Source organism: Eriocheir sinensis, chromosome 13 (genome assembly GCF_024679095.1).
Source record: "Eriocheir sinensis breed Jianghai 21 chromosome 13, ASM2467909v1, whole genome shotgun sequence".
NCBI classification, from domain to species: Eukaryota; Metazoa; Arthropoda; class Malacostraca; order Decapoda; family Varunidae; genus Eriocheir; species Eriocheir sinensis.
This window is the reverse complement of record NC_066521.1, coordinates 2,351,123-2,372,689: the sequence shown is the minus strand read 5'-3', so window position 1 is coordinate 2,372,689 and position 21,567 is coordinate 2,351,123. Positions and strand designations below refer to the sequence as shown.

At 46.6% G+C, this 21,567-nt stretch overlaps 1 protein-coding gene across 1 annotated transcript in view; it reads right to left on the bottom strand.

Annotated features, from left to right (window-relative positions):
• LOC126997872 (polycystin family receptor for egg jelly-like) overlaps positions 1-21,567 on the bottom strand; it is a 345,158-nt gene that overhangs the window by 277,907 nt on the left and 45,684 nt on the right. Inside the window, exons 3-6 of the mRNA XM_050859085.1 lie at positions 16,740-16,883; positions 16,376-16,445; positions 13,011-13,186; positions 11,817-11,913 (exon numbers count right to left, since the gene is read on the bottom strand). Of these exons, the coding sequence (XP_050715042.1) occupies positions 11,817-11,913; positions 13,011-13,186; positions 16,376-16,445; positions 16,740-16,883 (487 nt within the window). The remainder of the gene's footprint in view (positions 1-11,816; positions 11,914-13,010; positions 13,187-16,375; positions 16,446-16,739; positions 16,884-21,567) is intronic.

The following is a 21,567-nucleotide window of genomic DNA, read 5'->3' as shown; positions in this document are numbered from 1 at the left end:
AGTGTACCTTTAAAGGAATCTATTTTCTATAATGTCTTATTTATGTATACAGGATAAACTATTGAATCCTATTGTAAGAGGATCGTGTAGCATTATGCCCGTTAGAGAGGATTTGAATGTAAGCTTATAGTTTTCATTGTACTTATTATTATTACACAGCAAGATGTGAGCCGTTACAAAGGCAATCCCACGCTTACTACTGTGAGCCATAACAAAGGGACGGGCAGTCATTATTCTTTGATTTAAGGTTTAGGCTCACCCTTTGTGGCCAAAAAGGTATTTAGCATGTTTTGTATTTATATTGTCACGCCAGGGGGTATATTTCATGTATATGTGTGTTATTTGTGTGAGGGGGGTGCTAGTTTGGGGCGCGGAGGACTGGTGATGGCCGGCGGCGTGGGGTGCATCGCGGCGGCCGGGCTGGGAGCCGCCGGGCCGCGCCGCGGGGCAGACAGGGAGAGAGCCCAGCTGCGAGAGACGAGAGACGTGCGCCGCTGCCTGTGTGTGCCTTGCCCGCTTTTGTGAACCCTGTGCTGTGTGTGCCCCCCCTCTGAGTACTGGAAGTTACTACTGTGCCTTGTAAACCAGTGTTTTGTACGTGTTGGAGCTATTAAGTAAAGCAGAAAACCTGCACTTCGAGCCTCCTTGCCCTGCCTTGCTTCCCTCGGGTTGGAGCAGCCTTGGGAGTGTTGGCGCGGTGTGTATTGCTGTCCTGGGTGTTCACGATCTGTGTGTGGTGGTCTGGGGTTGAGGCACACCGCCTGCCCGTGCTTGGAGTGTGCTGTGCGGGCCGGTGGTGTAACATTTGGTGTCATAGAAGTTGGGATAGTGAACAGTGAGTTTGTTAGGAATTAGGTCAGTTAACCAGGGGATTAGACAAATTAACTATTTCCCTTATGGAACTAGTCTCGGGCCAAGAGTTCAAGCCAACTAAGAGTATCGTCTGAGCTCAAATAAGCCTTGGATGGTACTTACATACTTCGCTCATCGGCTCCCAGACCGAGACAGTATCACCGTATTCACTGCCTGAAGACTAAACACATTTACCATGAAAGGAATAACAATAGTTCAGTGTTTCCTTTCATGAAATAATAAATAATTGCTCTTGCGGCAAAGATAATTTAACCGAACGAAAGCCACGCCATCTGGCGAGGGAAATTCAAAACACCCCTTCAGACCCACGTGGTTGGCTTTCGACCCACAACATCACCTGCTCTCAAGCTAACAACACCTCAGCGCTCGCTTTCGCCCCACATTAACTCGCGGCAGTGCTGACTTAAACTTAGTCTCGAGGACAACAGGACTCCTCCAGAACTTAATTCAAGAGACCACTACTTTTGAAACCCTTCGAAAGATAAGTGCCTCCTACAGTGATTACAAATAGGTATTACTATCAGGCCTGTTAGGATTATCGTTGTAACGCTGGGAGGTGCTTGTAGGGTAAAGCCCGGCACCCCTGATGAATCAGTGGTAAGTGGTTTGTGTGTCTTTTTTGTGGAGTTGTCCTGGTGTGGTTCTAGTGTCTTGCGAGAAACATAACCGTTGGGTACGGTAAATTCACTGTATCACAACAAGTTACACCGTGTCGTCATGGCGTCCCCCAATGGCTGCCGTGAGGGAGGCGGGCAAGGCCAAGGCTGATGCGGGTGAGGTGAAACCGGGCTATTTCGACTTGATTGCTGCCATGCTGGTCGGTATGAGGGAGGAAACGGCTCGTGTGAGGCAGGAAATAGCAGTGGCTCGTGAGGAGTAGGATGTGAGGGCATGCGAGATGGATAAGAGGGAGCAGGTTGAGCAGGCCCGCCATCTTACCGAGGTTCTCCAGAGCAGTCTTTCGTCTCTGTAGGTGGAAACACAGCAGTACACCGACAAGGCCTGCGACAGCGTGAAGACTGAACTGCTGGAAGAGGTGCAGACTCTGAAAGGCGAGGTGCAGAGCTTGAGGGAGGAGGTGGAGGCGGAGAAGCAACGACATGAGGTGGCAACGTCGTACGCGGAGGAAAAAGGCCCAGTTCTGGCGGGAAACGCCGGGGCGGCGGTCCAGCTGGGGCCTATCTGGGGCCCCTGGCAAGAACCCCTGGAGTCTAGTAGCGTCGTGGCGGAGCCTGTAGCTGCTGCAGGAGGTTGGGAGCCAACGGAGCCGCTCCCTTAGATCCAGCTGGTGCTGGAGTCGGACCCATTCACCCCGCCTGGTGGCCTCCCTTGCCCCCTCCCTCTCCTCCATGCCAGCCGGCTTGCAGGCCACGTGGTCCGCTCTTTCCCTCATGCAGCCCCTCAGCTTCCCGTCGTTCGCAGAGGCAGTTGCGAGAGGTGGCAACGTTGTGCGCGGAGGAACAAGAAGCGTCACGTGTGGTGACGACGGGCGCCGGGGTGGCGGACTGACTGGGCTCCGCGTGGGGCCCCTGGCCCCTGAAGCCTGGTGGCATCGTGGCGGAGCCGGTGAAGGCTGCATGAGGCTGGGGAGCCGTCGGAGCCACTCCCTTGGGTCCAGCTGTTACTGGAGTCGAACCCATTAACCCCGCCTCGTGGCCTCCCTCTCCGCCAAGCTGGCCGGCTTTCGGCTGCGGCCCCTCAGTCTCCCGGCGCTCAGGGAGGCTTAAACCAGCGGAGTACGACGGGAACCCGGCATGGGAGGCCCAGTTCGGAATGCCAGCTGCTGCCCAGGGCTGGGTCGAGGCTGGGGAGGCGCTGCTGTTGGCTACACCGCTTGACGGTGGGCGCCGAGAGGACCTTGGGGCGGCCTGACATGCTGGCCGCCACTGGCTCGACGTCAGAAGCGGCGTACCTCAAGGATCAGTGCTTGGCCCCATGCTCTTCTTATTTTAGGTTAATGATATCGATAATGGGCTCACTTGCAAAGTATCAAAATTTGCTGATGACACAAAAATTGCTCGTAAAGTAACTGCGACACTCGACGAAGAAGCTTTACAATCAGATCTAGATCGACTTGCACGTTGGGTCAATCAATGGCAAATGAAATTTAACGTTGACAAATGTAAAGTGTTGCACATCGGAAAAAATAACAATCGCGTTCGGTACGTAATGAATGGCAAACAACTTTCTGCAGTAAGTAAAGAAAAGGATCATGGAATCACTATATCAAGCGATTTAAAGCCCGGTCAACATTGTTAAGAGGTAGTTAAAACGGCAAACAAATTGGTTGGCTTCATCGGACGAGTCTTTAATAATAAATCGGAAAAAAGTAATATTAAAAATATAATTCGTTGGTTCGACCCCGTCTAGAGTACTGTGTACAGTTTTGGGATCCCTACTACGGAAAAGACAGAAAACTTGGAACGGGTCCAACGAAGAGTAACAAAGATGATTCCTAGGTTGAGAAATTTATCATGTGAACAAAGGCTTAAAGAAGTAAATTTATTCAGTCTATCAAAACGAAGAATGCGAGGCGATCTAATAGAAGTGTTTAAAATGTTTAAAGGATTCAGTGATATTAATGCGGAAGATTACAATTGATCGATCAAATAGAACCAGAAGAAATCACAATTTGAAGATAAGTGGTAAAAGATTATCGTCGCACGAAGCTGAACACTTCTTCTTCTTCAATCGAGTTGTTAATGTTTGGAACTCTCTACCCTGTGATGTCGTAGATAGTACAACAGTTACGGCCTTCAAGACTAGATTAGACAAGTGTTTTGAATCCAACCAGCAACTAAGATATTACTCATTGTCGTAATAACGTTAAGTTCTTTCGAATACTGGTGTCCTTGTCCACTTTTATCGCCCGGTTAGTGGTAGCAGTAATGGTAGTTCTTTCCTCTTTCCTACATAATTTTCATGCGGTTTTTCCATGCTGCATGGTTGTTTTTCCTTTCCTGCCAGCTTTAGCTGGAGGGATGGGGGGGTGGGGAGGAGCCTTCGCCTTTGCTGTCCTTCATCTTCCACCTTTGATTAGATAGTTATTGTAGCTTGTCACAAACAGCCTCGTAAGGACCAGCAGGTCTGCTGTTGTTTGTTCTAGCTTTGTGTGTTTCTTTGTGACGCACCACAGAGGCTGTGTGGTGTAACGGGGCACTGCGTGCAGTCCAAGGGCCCAGTGGAGGTTCGTATCGGCGTGGGCAACACTGTGGAGCGCCGGCCCGTGGACGTCGCCGATCGAGACGAGCCGTGCCTGCCGGGCCTCGACTACCTGACGCAGGGCGAGGCCTGTGCCGACCTTGGACGGGAGCAGGAGAGGCTGCGCGGACAGGCTCCTTAGCTCTCGGAGGTTGGCTCTGCAGAGGTAGTCGCGGCGGAGCGACTCCACTTTGGCCCGTGGATGGAGGCCAGGGTCCTGTGTTGCCGGTCGGGCGCGATGCCCTGCAGCTGGCTGATGGTGTGGCAGCCGGACAGAGTCTCGAAGGAGCGGGGGAGGAGTCAGTCACGGTGCTGGTGGCTAACTCCTCCGACGAAGCTCGGAAAGTACCCGCTGGTGTCAAACTGGGAATCTGTGAGGAGGTGGAGGAACAAGAGGAGGCGTCGGGGAGCGCGGAGTCGGCCGCTGTGAGGCCGCTGCCCGACTTCCTGGAGGACTTGGCGCACCGGAGCGCCGCTCACCTGACGGAGGTGCAGACGGAGAAGGTGCGCCACACCCTGGCTAGGTGCGCGGACGTGTTCAGCGGGGGTGGTTTGGACCTGGGCCGCACGGGGTTGGTGAAGCACAACATCAATACGGGAAAGAGTGCGCCCACCAAGAGCCCGCCCCGACGAATCGCACCAGCCAGGCGGGAGGAAGTGCAGCGCAACGTCAACGAGCTGGCGGCACAGGGAGTGATGGAGCGGACAGACAGTCCGTGGCCCTCAGCGGTAGTCCGGGATAAGGAGAAGGACGACACGCCGCGCTTCTGTGTGGACTGCCGGGCGCTGAAGGACGTGACTGTCGAAAATTCTTACCCCCTGCCGAGGACCGGGGACACGCTCGACGCGCTGACGAGGGCCTTGGGGTTCGGGGCTTTCTTGATGACGACCAGCGGCCTAGGGGCGGCCGCCCCGCCCTGCCATGACCTCCGGGGCCGGATGGCGAAGGTGAAGATGAAGGCAACGTCGAGGAAGGCGAGCCCGGAGGGTCTCCATGGTTTGTGCAAGGGGCTGTGGCGAGAAGAGGCATGGGCGCAGTCGGTGCCCGGGAGAGCGAAGTGCGCGTTCCCTTGACCGGCTGAGCCCCGACGCCCTCCAGCCACGCTGAAAGGACTGTGGCCAGTCTGGCCACCGCTCGAGAGCCTGCCCCAGGCCCAGGGACGCGGCGCGGGCGGGAAACGTGGACGGGCTGGGGAAGGGAGCCGACTTCCAGCCGTCTCACGTCTCCGGGCTCCGCCTTGTGTAAGCTGCCACTGCCAGACCAGAGCGTTGCCAGTGGGAGGACTAGCGGATGTAGCCACGACGCGTGACAGTGGACACATCTCAATCCCATCTAAATATAGCCAATCATCATAATCGAATAATGTAGTGACAAATATCGATAGACATCTTACATACAGTTCCTGGCGCTAAACGGCAAACTGTTCCAATGTTGAAGTGATAGTCATCCCTTGATATGTTGAGTTAAGGACGATGTCACTACATGTCTACACCTTACATACACACAGTCGCTCTCGTTTATCCCCAAAAAGGTTCACGGTCCATCTTCCTGTCTCACACGGCCAGACTAGGTCCACTTATATATAATACTGAGTCTGGGTTATATCCTTATATATTGTACGTCTAGAAGATTTACTATTTACAATATCATCTCTTACTCTCTGCAATGACATGCTTAAGTCCATACATTAGTGTTTGCCATATCTCTAACAATCCGACTTGTCGGAGTATTGAAATTAATGACGATCTAACACTGTGCCAGGTCATCATCATATTGTGACCTCTCATACCACATATTGTAAAGCAAATTTATGTTGTTCGTGCCGAATTAAATCCTTGAACAGTGGATAACCTGACTCAGCGTAACACACATCATGTAAATTTCCTCCTCTAACAGTCTTTTTCAAGCACCAATTGTCCTTGATCATTCTTTTAGGTCAGCTCGACCAAGATTCACATGAAAAGTCATTGATGACATAGGTAGCTGCGTCACATACGTCTCTTTTACGCCAAAAGGAATGTCATTATTTTTACTAACAAAAGAAACCGTAGCCATTAGCGACATCTTAACTATTAGCACGCCGAGCTCTGACGGCAGATGTGGGTAGGAACCATCCGCATGACGAGTGAACCCAAATATCTATCGTGTCACAATGTTCCAGAGCACCACCAATTCACGGTCATACATATATCTAAAACTGCGTCTTAGATGGGTTTAAATTTCTTATTCTATGCAGTAGTCTTGTAACATAGATACTTTTCTGTTATGCGGGCACTCAATGAGGCAAAGTTATCGTCCATTAATACGGATCTTAACCATTATGAAAATCAATGTTCTTCACACCCTTCCTTGATGATTCTTGTGGATCACCGACCAGATATTAATGTAAGGAGTGGCTGGTTCCTGTCTCCCTTAAGTCTTATTAAAACAAACCGTACCTACCAAGGTCTGTCACACCTCTACCGCCTTGATCAATGCATAACATCGCTAGACCACCCTAACGGTCGTAAACACAGTCTCAGAATAACTTATGACCATATTCTATATACAGCCCAGGAAATGCAATAAGTATACAAATAGTTTTCAATTTCCCCTTTGCCTGTCCTTTTAACCAACCTTAACGCCACTGTGATATCCAACTCTATACTTTCTCCTGAGCACCAGCCTGCTCTAAATGGTCTAAACCACTGTCTCAGTCTCGAACACAGGACCATATCATTATGTAGCAATGCCATTAATTATACTTATTCCCTATGGTTCCTTGTCTTTTTCAACGCCTACAAAAATTGTTACTGAACTATCGACCATGCTAATGGGTACATATACAATATATTATTAAATATCACCTGACTAACTTAAAATGGCTGAGGATACACCATCAGGACCTGAAGCCTTATCCGATTTCAAATGTTTCGCATAATTGTTGCACTTCTATTAGGTTAACAGGTCATCTAACAGTGGTATGGGCATCACTGGAAAAGTCACCAGTCGGTAAACCTCACAGTATTGGGGAAGTTAAAGTTACTTTCAAAATAGTTCTTAAATTCATCATCAGAGGGACATACAACGACTTATTTTTCACCTTCTGTATTCCCCATTCCAAGATTGCTTGGCTCTCCACAGTTGTAAGTCATCTTTAACAATCCAGTCTTTCCCGTCTCTCTAGTGTATGGTATTTTCACCCTGTTCCAGGGCCTCACGCTTGCTGCTACGTGCACTGGTATAATATGTCAGTCACATATTTGGCATCACCGTGTCATTGTCTAACATATGTTTTGTTGTATATTAATGCAAAAATAACCTTTCATCAGCATCATTAATTCTTATATATGTTTGGCCACCGTTCTATAACTAGAATCATTATGAGGCACTATAGCTGATGAGCACAGTACACAAGGTTCTCTAGGTCCTACATCAGGCAAGATAATGTTACACTAGTGGTGCGTGATCTGAGTGGTAACGAAGCATTGCTTGTGAGATCACAGAAAACTCCTCCTCTGCTCACCATCGAGGGACTCATAACTACAAGTGTCCAACTCTGATACCCATTCGTACGCTTTCTTACTAAATATGTACAATTGCTCTGGAAACGGTTGACAGGAGTTTGCAAGTTAATGGCACCAATGCTTTCCTGATTTCCTTACATACACTTGACGAATATAAATGCATTTTCCATTTGGTAATTGTACATCATCGAGCAATACTGGGTATGAATAATTATCGTATCTGGCAACTCACTTTAAGACAGGAGTGAACGAACATGTGGCCAAACCTTGCGTTCATATCTCCAAGTACTTTGATTCGCCCTTACATTCACTTGTCTTTCGAAGATTCTTCTTGTGTGCGAAAACAGGTCACGAGAATAATATCGAGGAATCCGCTGGGGGAACGTAACAAAAATCAGAAATAAATACTTTGGTGCATACCGCATAATTGAATTACCCAAATCTCTGCTCCTCGATACTGCTTGTCTACACTTACAATGGATTCAGATAAATAGTTCTTAATTAATAGCACCGTGCCTCCTCGCTCCAAGTGAACCTCTGTAACTGGAACTCTTTACAATTATGAGATATAACCAGGAAACGCAACGGAGTAATGGTGTCATAACTTCATTTAGGCAACTAATTATATCATATTATTGCTGAAGTAGTACTCCATAGAACATGTTTTCTCACTTTTTCTTAACTCGTGATATTCCACGACAACATCTTAATAGTTCACATGCTGCCATGGTCTACTTGAAAAACTGCGGGTTCCATGCGTCAATCAAACTCCATCCCTGTAGAGTTTCCTCTCCGTGAGGTCAGGCGTATCACACACCCAGCGTTCTCCAGTCTCTCCTTTTCAGTCCTCTCCGCTGCGCAGCCCTCCTCCACTCTCCCCCGGATGCTGGGTGGACGTCTTTCTTGCTATGTAGATCTTGTTAAATTCTCCCGTCGCTTGTAAGTTTACTTGCCTTAGTAAGAGTCAGTCCTGCTTCGCCTCCCATGCTGTCAGAAGTGTAACCAATATAGCTCGTCGTCTGTTGGTGCTCCTCCTGAGATTCCCCAAACCTCCGAGTGTGAGCCTGGACAACTTCCCTGGCATCCACCTCAGACCAGATTTTGATGGTAATTTGTCTTGCTCCGTTGTTGCACCCTCAAAAGCCATCTTCATCCCCCAGCGCTCAGTTATTACCAGATTCTTTTTCTCTCGTTTCGGTCCATGGCCCAAAGTATCGTTGTTGCCACAGCAACTTCTTCACCCTGTGTTTTCTCTATCTATGTCATGGTTTGTCCAATCTTCATGTTGATACCTGCTGTCAGGTGCAGTAATAACTTTCTTCAACCTCTGTCACTTCGCCAACTAGGTTGCTCACCAGCTCCAGTAGTTGAGCTTACCCGTTCCCAGGCTCTGGTACTAGCAATATATATATATATATTTTTTTACAACAAAGGAAGGGAAAAGCTCAAGGGCACAAAAAAGCAGTAATAAAAAAAAGCCCGCTAATCGCTGCTCATGATATGAATCCCAGAAGAGGTGGCCAAAAGCAGGTCAAATTCAGGAGGAGGAGTGTCCTGATACCCTCCTCTTGAAAGAGTTCAGTCGTAGGCAGGGAGAAATACAGATCAGAGGAAGATTGTTCCAGAGTTTACCAGCGTGAGGGATTAAGAAAGAGTAGAGATGCTGGTTAACTCTTGCATAAGGGGTTTGGACAGTAGGGATGAGCATAGTGAAAAGTCGTGTGTGCAGCAGGGAGCAGCAGGAGGGGAGGCATGCAGTTTGCAAGTTCAGAAAGGAAACAGTCCAGCGTGGAAACAGCATTAGAAGATGAAGAAGAGCAACATCCGCGGCGGAATTTAAGAGTGAAGACTATCAGTAGGAGGAGAGAGCTGATGAGACGAAGCCTTAGCCTCCACTCTGTCCAGAAAAGAGTTGTGTGGAATTTGGAGCCCCTCACACGTGAGATGCCTTTCCATACGAGGGCGGACAAGGCCCCTGTGTTGGACCTTTTTAACTGCGCAGGGGAGAAAAGAACGCCCAGAACAATACAGAACGCCCAGCCTCAGGAAGCTGATTTAGCGAGAGGGAGATATGAAGTTTCCAGTTGAGATTTTGAGTTAAGGATAGACCGAGGATGTTTAGTGTTGAAAATTGTGGCTGGTATTGTCAGGGAAAATGAGGGATGGGTGTTTGGAAGATTTATTGTGTCAAGTTGATAGGTGGAGAAAATGAGTTTTTGAGGCATTGAAGGACACGAGGTTTCTTCTGCCACAATCGGAAATGACAGCAAGGTGTGAGGTTAAGCGTTCTGCAGCCTCCAGTCTGGAGTTGTGTACTTCCTGTTTTGATGGTCTTCTATTGAAAGAAGTTGATTAATGCAAAGTGGAGTCGTTGGCGTATGAGTGGACAGGACAGTTTGTTATGGAAAGAAGATCATTGATGAATAACAGAAAGAGAGTGGGTGATAGGACAGAGCCCTGTGGAACGCCAGTGTTGATAGGTTTAGGGGAATAGCAGTGATCGTCTACCACCGCAGAGATAGAACGGCCGGAAAGGAAACTGGAGATAAAGGAACAGAGAGAGGGATAGAATCCGAAAGAGGGCAGTTTAGAAAGTAAAGACTGGTGCCAGACTCTATCGAAGGCTTTCGATATGTCTAGCGCAATAGAGAAAGTTTCACCGAAACTGCTAAGAGAGGATGACCAAGAGTCAGTTAAGACAGCAAGAAGATCGCCAGTAGAACGCCCCTTGCGGAATCCATACAGGCGATCAGATAGAAGATTAGAAGTGAAAAGGTGCTTTTGAATCTTCCGGTTAAGGATTGATTTAAAAGCTTTAGATAGACATGAAAGTAAAGCTATTGGGCAGTAGTGTGAGGGATTGGAGCGGTCACCCTTCTTAGGCACAGGTTGTACAAAGGCATACTTCCAGCAGGAAGGAAAAGTAGATGTTGATAGGCAGAGACGAAAGAGTTTGACCAGGCAGGGTGTCAGCACAGAAGCACAGTTTTTAAGGACAATAGGAGGCACTCCATCAGGTCCATAAGCCCTCTGAGAGTTGAGGCTAGAGAAGGCATAGAAAACATCATTAGGAAGAATCTTAATAACAGGCATAAAGGAGTCAGAGGGGGGATGAGTAGGAGGAATATGCCCAGAATCGTCCAAGGTGGAGTTCTTACAGTAAATTTGAGCGAAGAGTTCAGCCTAAGAGACAGATGAGACGGCAGTGCTGCCGTCAGGGTTAAGGAGAGGAGGGAAAGAGGAAGAAGTGAAATTGGAGGAGATATTTTTGGCTAGATGCCAGAAGTCACGGGAAGAATTAGAAGAAGCAAGTTGTTAACATTTTATATTTATAAAAGAAGTTTTAGTAAGTCGGAGAATAGATTTGGCACGATTCCGGGCTGAAATGTATAGATCAAAGTTAGTGGGAGTTCTAAGGCTCTGGAACCTTTTATAAGCTGCCTCTCTATTTTTAATAGCACGACAACAAGCATTATTAAACCAAGGCTTTTTAGCATGAGGAGTAGAGAAAGTACGTGAAATGTATGCCTCCATTCCAGAGACAATCACCTCTGTGATGCGCAGAGCACACACAGAGGGGTCTCTCTCCTGGAAGCAGTAATCATTCTACGGGAAATCGGAAAAGTACATCCTCAGGTCGTCCCACCGAGCTGAAGCAAAATGCCAGAAGCATCGCCTCCTCGGTGGGTCCAGAGGATGTATAGGAGCGATAGGACAGAATACAGAAATAAGGTTATGATCAGAGGAGCCTAACGGAGAGAACAGTTTGACAGAGTAAGCAGAAGGATTAGAGATAAGGAAGAGGTCTAGAATGTTGGGCCTGTTTCCAAGACGGTCGGGAATACGAGTAGAGTGCTGAAACAGGATGAGCTTGAGTAGAAAGTCGTGTGTGGCGGGGCCGCATGAGAGGGGAAGGCATGCAGTTAGCAAGTTCAGAAGAGCAGTCAGCGTGAAAATATCGATAGAAGATAGAGAGGGAAGCAACATGGCGGCGGAATTTGAGAGGTAGAAGACTATCAGTATATATATATATATATATATATATATATATATATATATATATATATATATATATAGATAGATAGATAGATAGATAGATAGATAGATAGATAGATAGATATAGATATAGATAGATAGATAGATAGATAGATAATATATATATATATATATATATATATATATATATATATATATATATATATATATATATATATATATATATATATATGCCTAACCTCCAGTGCCATCTGTGAGAGAGGAATTTGCAGTCCATGGCGGATCATCAGATCCCAGGCAGGAGAGGGTCAGGGTTACATTTCCGGGAGGTGTAGCCTGCAGCAAGAAGGGAGAATTTAGTTTCATGTCTTTAGAAGCATATACTCATGTTGAGAGAGAGAGAGAGAGAGAGAGAGAGAGAGAGAGAGAGAGAGAGAGAGAAAGTTGACTTATTATATACGATCTCTTGATTATTGGAATAGGTTTCACATTAAGGAGTTTATATATATATATATATATATATATATATATATATATATATATATATATATATATATATATATATATATATATATATATATATATATATATTTTTTTTTTTTACGTCGCGACCTATTGCACCGTTAGGCTTTTTCACCGGCGGGGCCTGATGGTCGGCCCAGCCCGACGTGGCGCAGGTAAGTGTTTATAGTGGCGTCATCTTGTTTTGGCTCATACTGCCGCTCGGAGCTCATCAATGAGCCTCTCTTTAGAGAGAGAATCTAGAGACCGGGTTTATAGGTGGTCTTCAGGAAAGTATGTGAGTAGTCTTAGGCCACTCGGCGATGACTCAAAAATCCTAGCTGTGGCGGCCAGGATATCCCGGACTTGGCGCCGGCACGCTAACCACTCTGCTACCGCCTTTTCTATACTCCATATATATATATATATATATATATATATATATATATATATATATATATATATATATATATATATATATATATATATATATATAAATAATGATTCATAACCATTCTTAAAGCTTTGGTGATCAACCAAGTTCAATCAACTGTTTTCCTTCTCTCAAATCCTGATTATAACCAAGGGCCTTGACTGCCTCTGTATGCAGCAAGCATTTCGTGCCTGGGAGGTTCCACTCACAGAACTTCTAATCAAGTATAGTTAAAGGCCACTCGTCTTATCAATTAACATCATGCCTTCACCCTTCTTATGTCCCATCTCCACAATATTTTATATTATTTTAACCCTTTGGTATCTAACCTACAATGCAAGAGATGATCATTCTCTGTATATGGTTATGACAGTGCCTACTTAAAAACAGTTAATTTGATTAGCATAAAATATGTCTACTGGCGGACAGACTTTCTTTGGTTGTTGGTTGATATCAGTATGTCCCTCGTTTCTAGTAATTCTAGTAAATTCTTACTCACCCACGGCATGACACTAACGACCTCCCACTCGTCTTCTAATATCGTCGGAATGACGCTGACACCCACAATTAGGTCAGTATAGTTGAGCAGGTTCCAAGCCCTCACTGAGGCACTGAAGTGCCCTGTCCTGGGAGGAGTATATTCCATGTAGTACGTCTCGCCGCCATCCGGAACGACTGTTGGTAATAAAGTGACAACTTAACTATTTTGTAGACACATGAAAACGCCATTTTTACGACATATTTTTCAGATTTTTAGAAAGTCTCGCCTGACCCATTCCCTCGCCTGATCCAGGTCTTTCCCTCGCATGGCCCAGCTGGAGCAAGCCTTGCGTGACCTCCCTCTCCCTCAGTGACTGCGTCATTTTCGACCCTTACCCATCATGCCGCCAGCCGCTAGATATCTGTACATCTCTTGCAAGTGAGAGTACACGAAATAAATATTACTTCGTGACGGAGAACGGCGAGTACACATTATGGATGTTTTGTGAGACGGAAGAGAAGTAAGTATTAAATTGAATCAGGTGTAAGAAACATCGTGTAGTAGGCTGCATGGATTTAGTTGACGGAGTGTTGGGATGAGACGGGTGTATGGAGAGGGAAAAGGAAACCAGAGTGTTGGAGATGGTAGTCATGTTAGAAGACAGGATGGCTCCGGTAGAGTTAGGATTAGCGGACATGTTAGGAAGGTGGTAAAAACAAGGACTGAAATAGTACAATGGTGTTGTCACAAGGAACAAGTTCAGTGGGTACAGGGTTAGATGCGTCTACTATAGTCGGTTTACCCAAGTCTGAAGTGTGCATTATCGCGCAACGGCAACCTGCAGCCATACGGCGTGTCCGATTTCGTGGATACTGTATGCTAGCCTACGCACAGTAAACAATCGTCAGTGTCAATAATATGCAGGCAGCAATAACAAATACCGTCAATTATAATCGATAAAAATTAGTAAAAAAATATTAGTAATGTCGCAAATAGCTGTTTTGTTAATTTACAAGATCGCTGATTATGATTATTAAACAGCCTTGAAGCTGTCCACCACCGATACAAATTAGCAGGCTTTATATTAACAAAACAGCTATTTACTACATTACTAATACATTTTAACTCATAATCGAATATAATTGACGGCATTTGTTATTGCTGCCTGCACATTATTAACACTGACGACTGTTTACTATGCGTAGGCTAGCATACAGTATCCACGAAATCGGACACGCCGTGTGGCTGTAGGTTGCCGTTGCGCGATAATGCACACCTCAGACTCGGGTGAACCGACTGTCACTTTCCTTGGCGATGGCTTAGTTAGGAAGTAGAAAGAGGAACTCCGTGGAAAAAGGCGTAATAGGGAAGTTTTGGTTATCCAGGACGAAAGACGGAGGATATAACTGACGATCTGGCTGCAAATTCCTCAGAGAAAAAGGTATGTGTATACCTGTTTGGTACTAATAACGTCAAAGAATGCAGGTGAGAGGAGATATAAAAAAAAACAAGTATAAGGCGTTTGCAGCCAAGCTGAGACAGTAGGCGGCGTTCTGCAGTATGCGGCCTTCTACCACGACACGACACCGAGTCCCGTGCTCTCAATAGAATGCCGGGGATCAATTCATTGAGTGAAGGAAATGTGTAGGCGAGGGGAAGTAATGTTCGTGGATGTTTGGAATTTTATTTAGTCGTGTCAGGAGCCTCTTTAGCAAAGATGGCCTTCCCTTGAGTCGTGTAGGAAAGGAAGATTAGGCAGTGTTGCATAAGGAAGTACATGAAGAATTAAAAAAAGAACTCAGGTGATAGATAGAGATTGCGGTGGAAGGGAAGACCAGGCCTCACTTCTCCTATAAAGGATAGTTAGGCTACCAGAAGCTCACCGAGGGGGAAAATAACAGGAAGTGGCCATCTGTGTTCCTGAGAGCTTTATCCCCTCCCCCAAGGATAGTGAGGTCATCGGGAGTCGGCGGCGTAAACATACAGCACGTAGTGGTCACATGTGCCCTCCGACCTTTTCCATAATCCCTCCTAAGATAATCAGGTCGCCGGAATCGACCAAGAAGGCAGACACTTGGGAGCAGCCACCTGTACTCTCCACAGGGCAGGTCACTAGAGGAACAGCGCGTGGGTAAGCAGCAAAGGGTGGGCCTTAGAAACCTTCCGAGGGAAACCGAGGCAGCAGATGAACAGGAAAAAGGAGTGTCCAGTAATATATGCGGGTCTGAGCAGGAGGTTAGAAGGGTGGACGGGTCGACATCCACTAGTGGAGGGCAGAACATTGTGATCAGCATAGCCCTCACCAGCGTAGGAAGTCACCTGAATGTAGTCACCTGTGCTCGCCAGCTCCGGTCAGCCCTTACCCAGGGAATAAATTCAGTATTTTATATGCCAACGCCCGTAGCGTCATCCAGATGCATCATCACTTACTAATGCTGCATTCGACTAAAGAAGGTCCTGACATTGTAATGCTTACCGAGTCCTGGCTTCCATCCCCTCACGAAGTGGAGGAGGTTGCAGTTATGGTTATAGTATGTTTGCAAAATGCCTCGCATAAAAACGGAGGGGACGTTTTAATATAAGCGAGAAACAAATTAAAATCTCAGATAAAATAAAATTTGCTAACTGCATTGCTTTCCCTCTCCCGCGACCCCGCTGCGCACGACTTTCTGCTCTTGCTCAGCCCTATACTGTCCAAACTATTTATGCAAGAGCTGACCAGTATTTTCATTCTCTTACTCCTTTCGCTGGTAAACTCTGGAACAGCCTCTTTTCGTGAACTCTTTCAGTAGGAGAGTATCAAGACATCTCTCCACGGGAAAGTGGCTTCTGTGTTTCCCTCTCGTTCTATTTTCTTTTGTTGGAACAGCATCTAGCGGTCATTTTGTAGTTGTTATTAATTGCCGTTGAGCTGCCTCCCTTGCAGTAAAAAAATAATGAAAAAAGATATAATTATTAATACGTAAAGGTGCGATTAAAAACAAAACAAAAATATATCGTGGAGTTTATCGACCTCCTAGACCTAAACCATATGAAGAAAACGACTTCAAAGTTTAAAATGAAACAAAGCATATACTCACTAACAAAAATACAGTAATTTGTGGAATTTTAACAACACTTAAGTTGCTTGGCCAACTCTCAGGTGACCGTGAAGGGAAGAGTTAATTGACTTTCCAGATGAAACGTTCCTCTTCCCAGCAGTAAAGACGAAAGTGACCTCATGTATACATGAAAAGTGGGCGAATCATTAGCCAACACTAACCGCGGGGGCATCGATTCACTTACTCGCCGCCTCCACAAGTACTCGAGTAAGCCCCCATGCAGCTCTTTCCTTATTTATTTTTCGTTTTATAGCAAGCAATGAAGCTCTAGGAAAAACTTACCATCCACGTAGTTCCAGATCTGCGTATCGTCTCCATCCTGCACCACAAGCTCAAGGGAAACTGGTGCCCCCTGAAATGAAGTGGCAGGAGATATAAAATATTTAATCCATTGATAGTTTAGACAAATTAGGCGGGTGATGAGGACTGCTTCATATAATGTGTTCCACGCAGTGAAATGTCGATAAAGATATCCATTTCTGGTTACTAATTATCCCAGCTTATAATTAGGGAAAAGTTAGTTGGGTTAAAATTCTGTATGTACTCATATGACGATTACTGTATTGGCAGTCGTTTTAATTTATCGTCCTAGAAAAGCAAACAAAAGAAAAAAGTTCTATGACATTCACATTGAGAAGTCACTCACAGTGAGCAGAGAAACAGCCACCATGGTAGAAGACATTGAACCAATGCTTTCTATAAAGCCTTCAGGAGCCGTGATCGGGGTCTGACACCTGATGGTATGTGACGAAGTGACCGTTGCATCCCCAGGAACTACACCACCAGGAATCTGTGGAAAGAAAGGCACTAAGCAGTGATGAGGGAACACACCCGAATAACACTGTAGTCAGGTGGAAACGTAAGGAATGAGTACGAAACGTTGTTTTCAGCGTATGAGTTACAGATCTGTTAATACATTATTGTGGTACATATTTATTTCCCGCTCCTGTATGTTACCTAATGATCGGAAAAATATAACGACCATCTTGTGGCATCAAATATAATATTCAAGAGAGAGCAGCAAAATCCATATAAATCTTGAAAAAAATATTTATCATGATCATTTTTTGTATGTATCAGGAAAGAACAGAACCAGATTTTTCCATAGTGTATGATAAACGATCATTATGCTTACTGTAAACGTCCATTTGAATGAGTAGGTTTACTTATCAAACACATGGTCTGTGAAATCATTAAATCTACATATAAATTATGTTTAGTAACAACATCGTAACATACTTTGTATGTTGTATGTTTACTCCTTATCACCCTAAAATGAGTACTATCTTGTCTTTTTTATTATTATTAACCAAGAACCAGGAACCGGTAACCCTCAGCCTTTTGGACTTTGCAAAGTTCGGAAGGACTGAACTGTTTTCTGGGGACCAACACATAACTCGTGGCAAACTCTTTGTGCTAGCAGTTGCGTTCTAGTTACCTAAGAGAATGAATGCGTCGTGTGGTGAGCACGGGTCGACTATAGTCGAGCTTGGCATAGAACATCTCTTCCTCGTCAAGTTCGTACATCTCGGTAGTGGCGTACTCTGCAACAAGCGATGTGAAGCCAACGGTGTGCTTCAACCCCACCAGAATCATACGGAGTAACCCCAACAACAGAGGACTGCAATCAGGTAGAAATGGCTGGAGCTGTTCTATTCAGAAGGGCACCATCGCACAGGCCTGATCAACAGTAGGTATGACCCCCCACCCCTACTGGTCTCTCCAATGTCAGGTTTCCTCGTCTTAAAGAACCTCACTATGTCCACTTTCAGCTTCATGAGCACATAGGCACATAGGCTAGTCGCTGATCTTACGAGATACTCAGGATGTTCCAGGAACCCACACGGAAAGCACGCACGGAGAACCTGGTTCAAAGAGCTTGTGTCTCCTTTGCACCAGCCTGGCGGACCCCGTCAAAGGAGGTAGGTAGAATTGGTGGGGCAGGGGTGCACCCCCTCTTCTCAAACCTGCCAAAGTACTGGACGCTTAATAAATATTAATAAATTCACTCTCCCACGCTCCCACCCACCACAGAGCCCAACCAGAGGAGGTCTACCACCCGACACAATGGTGGCCGCTTCGCTTGCAGTCACACAGGCTCGCCGATTGACCTCTCCGAGCCCGTCTTGGCCGAAAAAGTATGCTACTAGCCGCTGGACACGACAACGACATTCCTCAACCTCCAGGACCTACGTTTCCCAGCCTTACAGGGACACCACACACGGCGAACATGTGGGAGGACTAAGGTTATGGGCGTACCGACCCGCCCCCTCTGGGTATCAATCAATCAATCAATGTGGGCATACGCCGGGGAGCGCGTCGCCTCACCCACCTTACGACGCCAAGCCAGAGGGTCCCTCTGGGCGCGTCTCCACGCGGGCCCCCTTCCCATCCCGAGTACCTCCCGGCAGGATAATCTACTTGCTCAAGCCATGAACTCCGTGGGCGTCCCCTAGGCCTTCTACACTCAGGATTGTCTCTTATAGAGACAACCCGATGAGCAGGATCAGCTTCTGGGTAACGTGCCACGTGGCCGTGTAGCCGGAGTTGGCGTTGACGGACTATGCAGGTAATATATGTCCGATTATCACCATCCAAGTCGGTTGCCATGCACTTTTGCCGCCTGAGAGGCACCATCCAGACCCTGATCTCATCATGTGCGGATCACGTCTACCTTTTGCGGAAGAACACAAGTTCTTGTGACTCGTCTTCGACAAGCGCCTTACATGGCTTCCACACCTAAAAGCCTTAAAAACAAAGTGTGTGAGATCGCTCGACCTCTTTCGTGTTCTGTAATGCACGTCTTGGGGCGCTGACCGCACAATACTCCTACGCCTTTATCAGGCACATCGTGTGGAGACTGTCCTATGGCTGGGAAGTATACATATCGGCAGCAACCGCCCGCCTCCGCACACTTGATGAAGTCCATCACGTTGCAGTTCGACTGTCAACAGGTGCCTTTAGATCATCCCCCATATCAAGTCTTTTAGTTGAGTGCCACCAATGGACTTGCTTAAAGACGGACTTTTATTTAAAAACTGGTACAGACTACAACGCCAATTTAACTACAATATATAGAAATAAACCTCTCCTACCTCGCCCCTTTGGGTTCCATGTCCGGAATGTCATTGGAGATCTCTCACTACCATACTTGACAATAGCAGTTTATCAGATACCCTCCATCACACCGTGGGAGTTCCCAAATATACATTTCTGCAGGTACTTCAACTTCAACAAAGCAAGCATCTCAGCGGGAACTGCTCGACAGCTGTTCCTGTCCCACACAGCGAGTCACGCCACATCTGTACCAGTATACACTGACGGCTCCAAATCCGATGCTGGCGTTGGATTTGGAGCTGTCTTTCCAGACTTTCCCCGTTCCGGAACTTTGCCTGCTATCGCTTCAATTTTTACAGGAGAACTATCTGCCATTCTTTTTAGCAATTCGCACCCTCTTCACTTTACCTGTCGATACTTTTACTGTCTGCTCTGACTCTCAGGCAGCCCTGTCCGCAATGTAAGATTTTAGGAGCACTCATCCTATCATTTTAGCTATTTTTAGCTGGCTAGTTCTAGCAAAAAGGTGTGGGCATCAGGTGACCTTCTGTTGAGTACCTGCTCACGTCTCTTTGCCTAGTAATGAGGGGGCCGATGAGGTGGCGCGGACCGCTGCATCTCGCCCTCCCTTACAGTGCGATCAACCATTTAGGGACTTGCATCCCACCTTGCGGTCTGCACTTCAGAGTGTGTGGCAGCGCAAGTGGGCGGCCGTGATTGCTACGACAAAGATGGGGAAAGTCACAACCAGGGTTGTGCGTCCCTGGTCGTATTTCCATATAAGAAGTAAGAGGGAGACTGTCCTGGCCGCCTTAGGGTAGGTCACACTAGATACACACATGGCTTCCTCATGTCCCGGGGTGTTCAGCCGTACTCTGATGACTGTTTGGTCCCCCTGATTGTTCGGCACTTGCTGGTCGAGTGCCCCCGTCTGGGGTACCTGCGAGAGCGGTACCTCCCCCGGTGTCGGGACGGAGATGAAAGTTTCTCTCTCTCTCTAGTGCCGGGGGAGAAGGCACTCCTCCCGGGACATGACGTTTATGGCTTCCTACAGGAGGCTGGCGTCCTTAACCTCCAGTAGATTTTAATGACCTTTTATTATTATTATTTTTTTATCATGTTTATTTTTTTACGGGTTTTATATAGTTTTATAATGTAATTTTTTTTTGTATTAGATTCGGCGCCATATGACCCCGCAGTTGCGGCGCCAAACACAGAACGCCCCAATAATCATCATCATCCCATCCCGAGTACCTCCCGGCAGGATCTATCGACTTACTCATCCCATGAACTCCGTGGGCAGCCCCTTACGCTTCTCTACTCAGGATTGTATCCTATAGAGCAAGATCTATAGTAACAGGTCTCCTCACTTCCGACGTGAGTGCTGGCGCACTCACGTTACCAGGCTGTTCGAGCGTAGGTTTAGCGGGGCCGATGGGGTCAGTGACCGTCAGTCGCTCTTCCAACCTCCGTGCAGTAACAGCTAGCTGGCAGTCGCTCTCAGTTTCTCTCTCTCTCTCTCTCACACACACACACACACACACACACACACACACATGTAAGCTAGTAATAAGAATGGAGTAGAGGGTATCTACTCATAGCCATTGACAAGGCACATTATAAGAACTACATATAGAAAAAAAATATGAAGTAGGGAGATATACAAAATATAATAGCTGTTATGCGTACATTTGAGTTTGTGAGTAAACACACACCACACACACAATACTACTACTAATAATAATGACAGCATCAACATCTGGGGGCAAATATGGGGTATTCTTGAGAGAGAGAGAGAGAGAGAGAGAGAGAGAGAGAGAGAGAGAGAGAGAGAGAGAGAGAGAGAGAGAGAGAAAACGGCAGCGCAATGAGAGAACGGGGAATATATAATAGTTTCCCGTCTTCCTCACTGTCTCACAGCCAGCTGACGTCACAGGCTGCGCAGTGGAGGTAAAGTGAGGAGACCTGCCCTCACTCCGAGAGGTCAAACCGCACGCGCTCCCACTTCCGTGACCTCTCTCGCTTGCGATTCCACCCTCGTGTGCTGTACTGAACTGTACTGTAGATCTTGCTGTGCTGTGTGCCGTGTGCTATTTCGCGTCGTGCTGCGTACTGCTTATTGTCAACCGAGTTAGCTGCCTGCAGAGGTGTGCTGTTTGCTGTGCGACCACGTGCTTCGCTGGACAGGATTAAGTGTTGCCCTTATTTTTACTACCTCTCTCTGCCTGTATCTACCCTCTCGCCGTAGCGCCCTGTAAAACATATATACACATATACACAAAACACAGTGTTACACTCTTTCCGCCACATTCTTTATATATTTCCAGATTCCACTCCGACGCCACTCCCTACGCAGGTGTTCAGACTTACCTGACCTGACTTGACCAGATTATTCCCCAGAGACACAGTAATCCTCT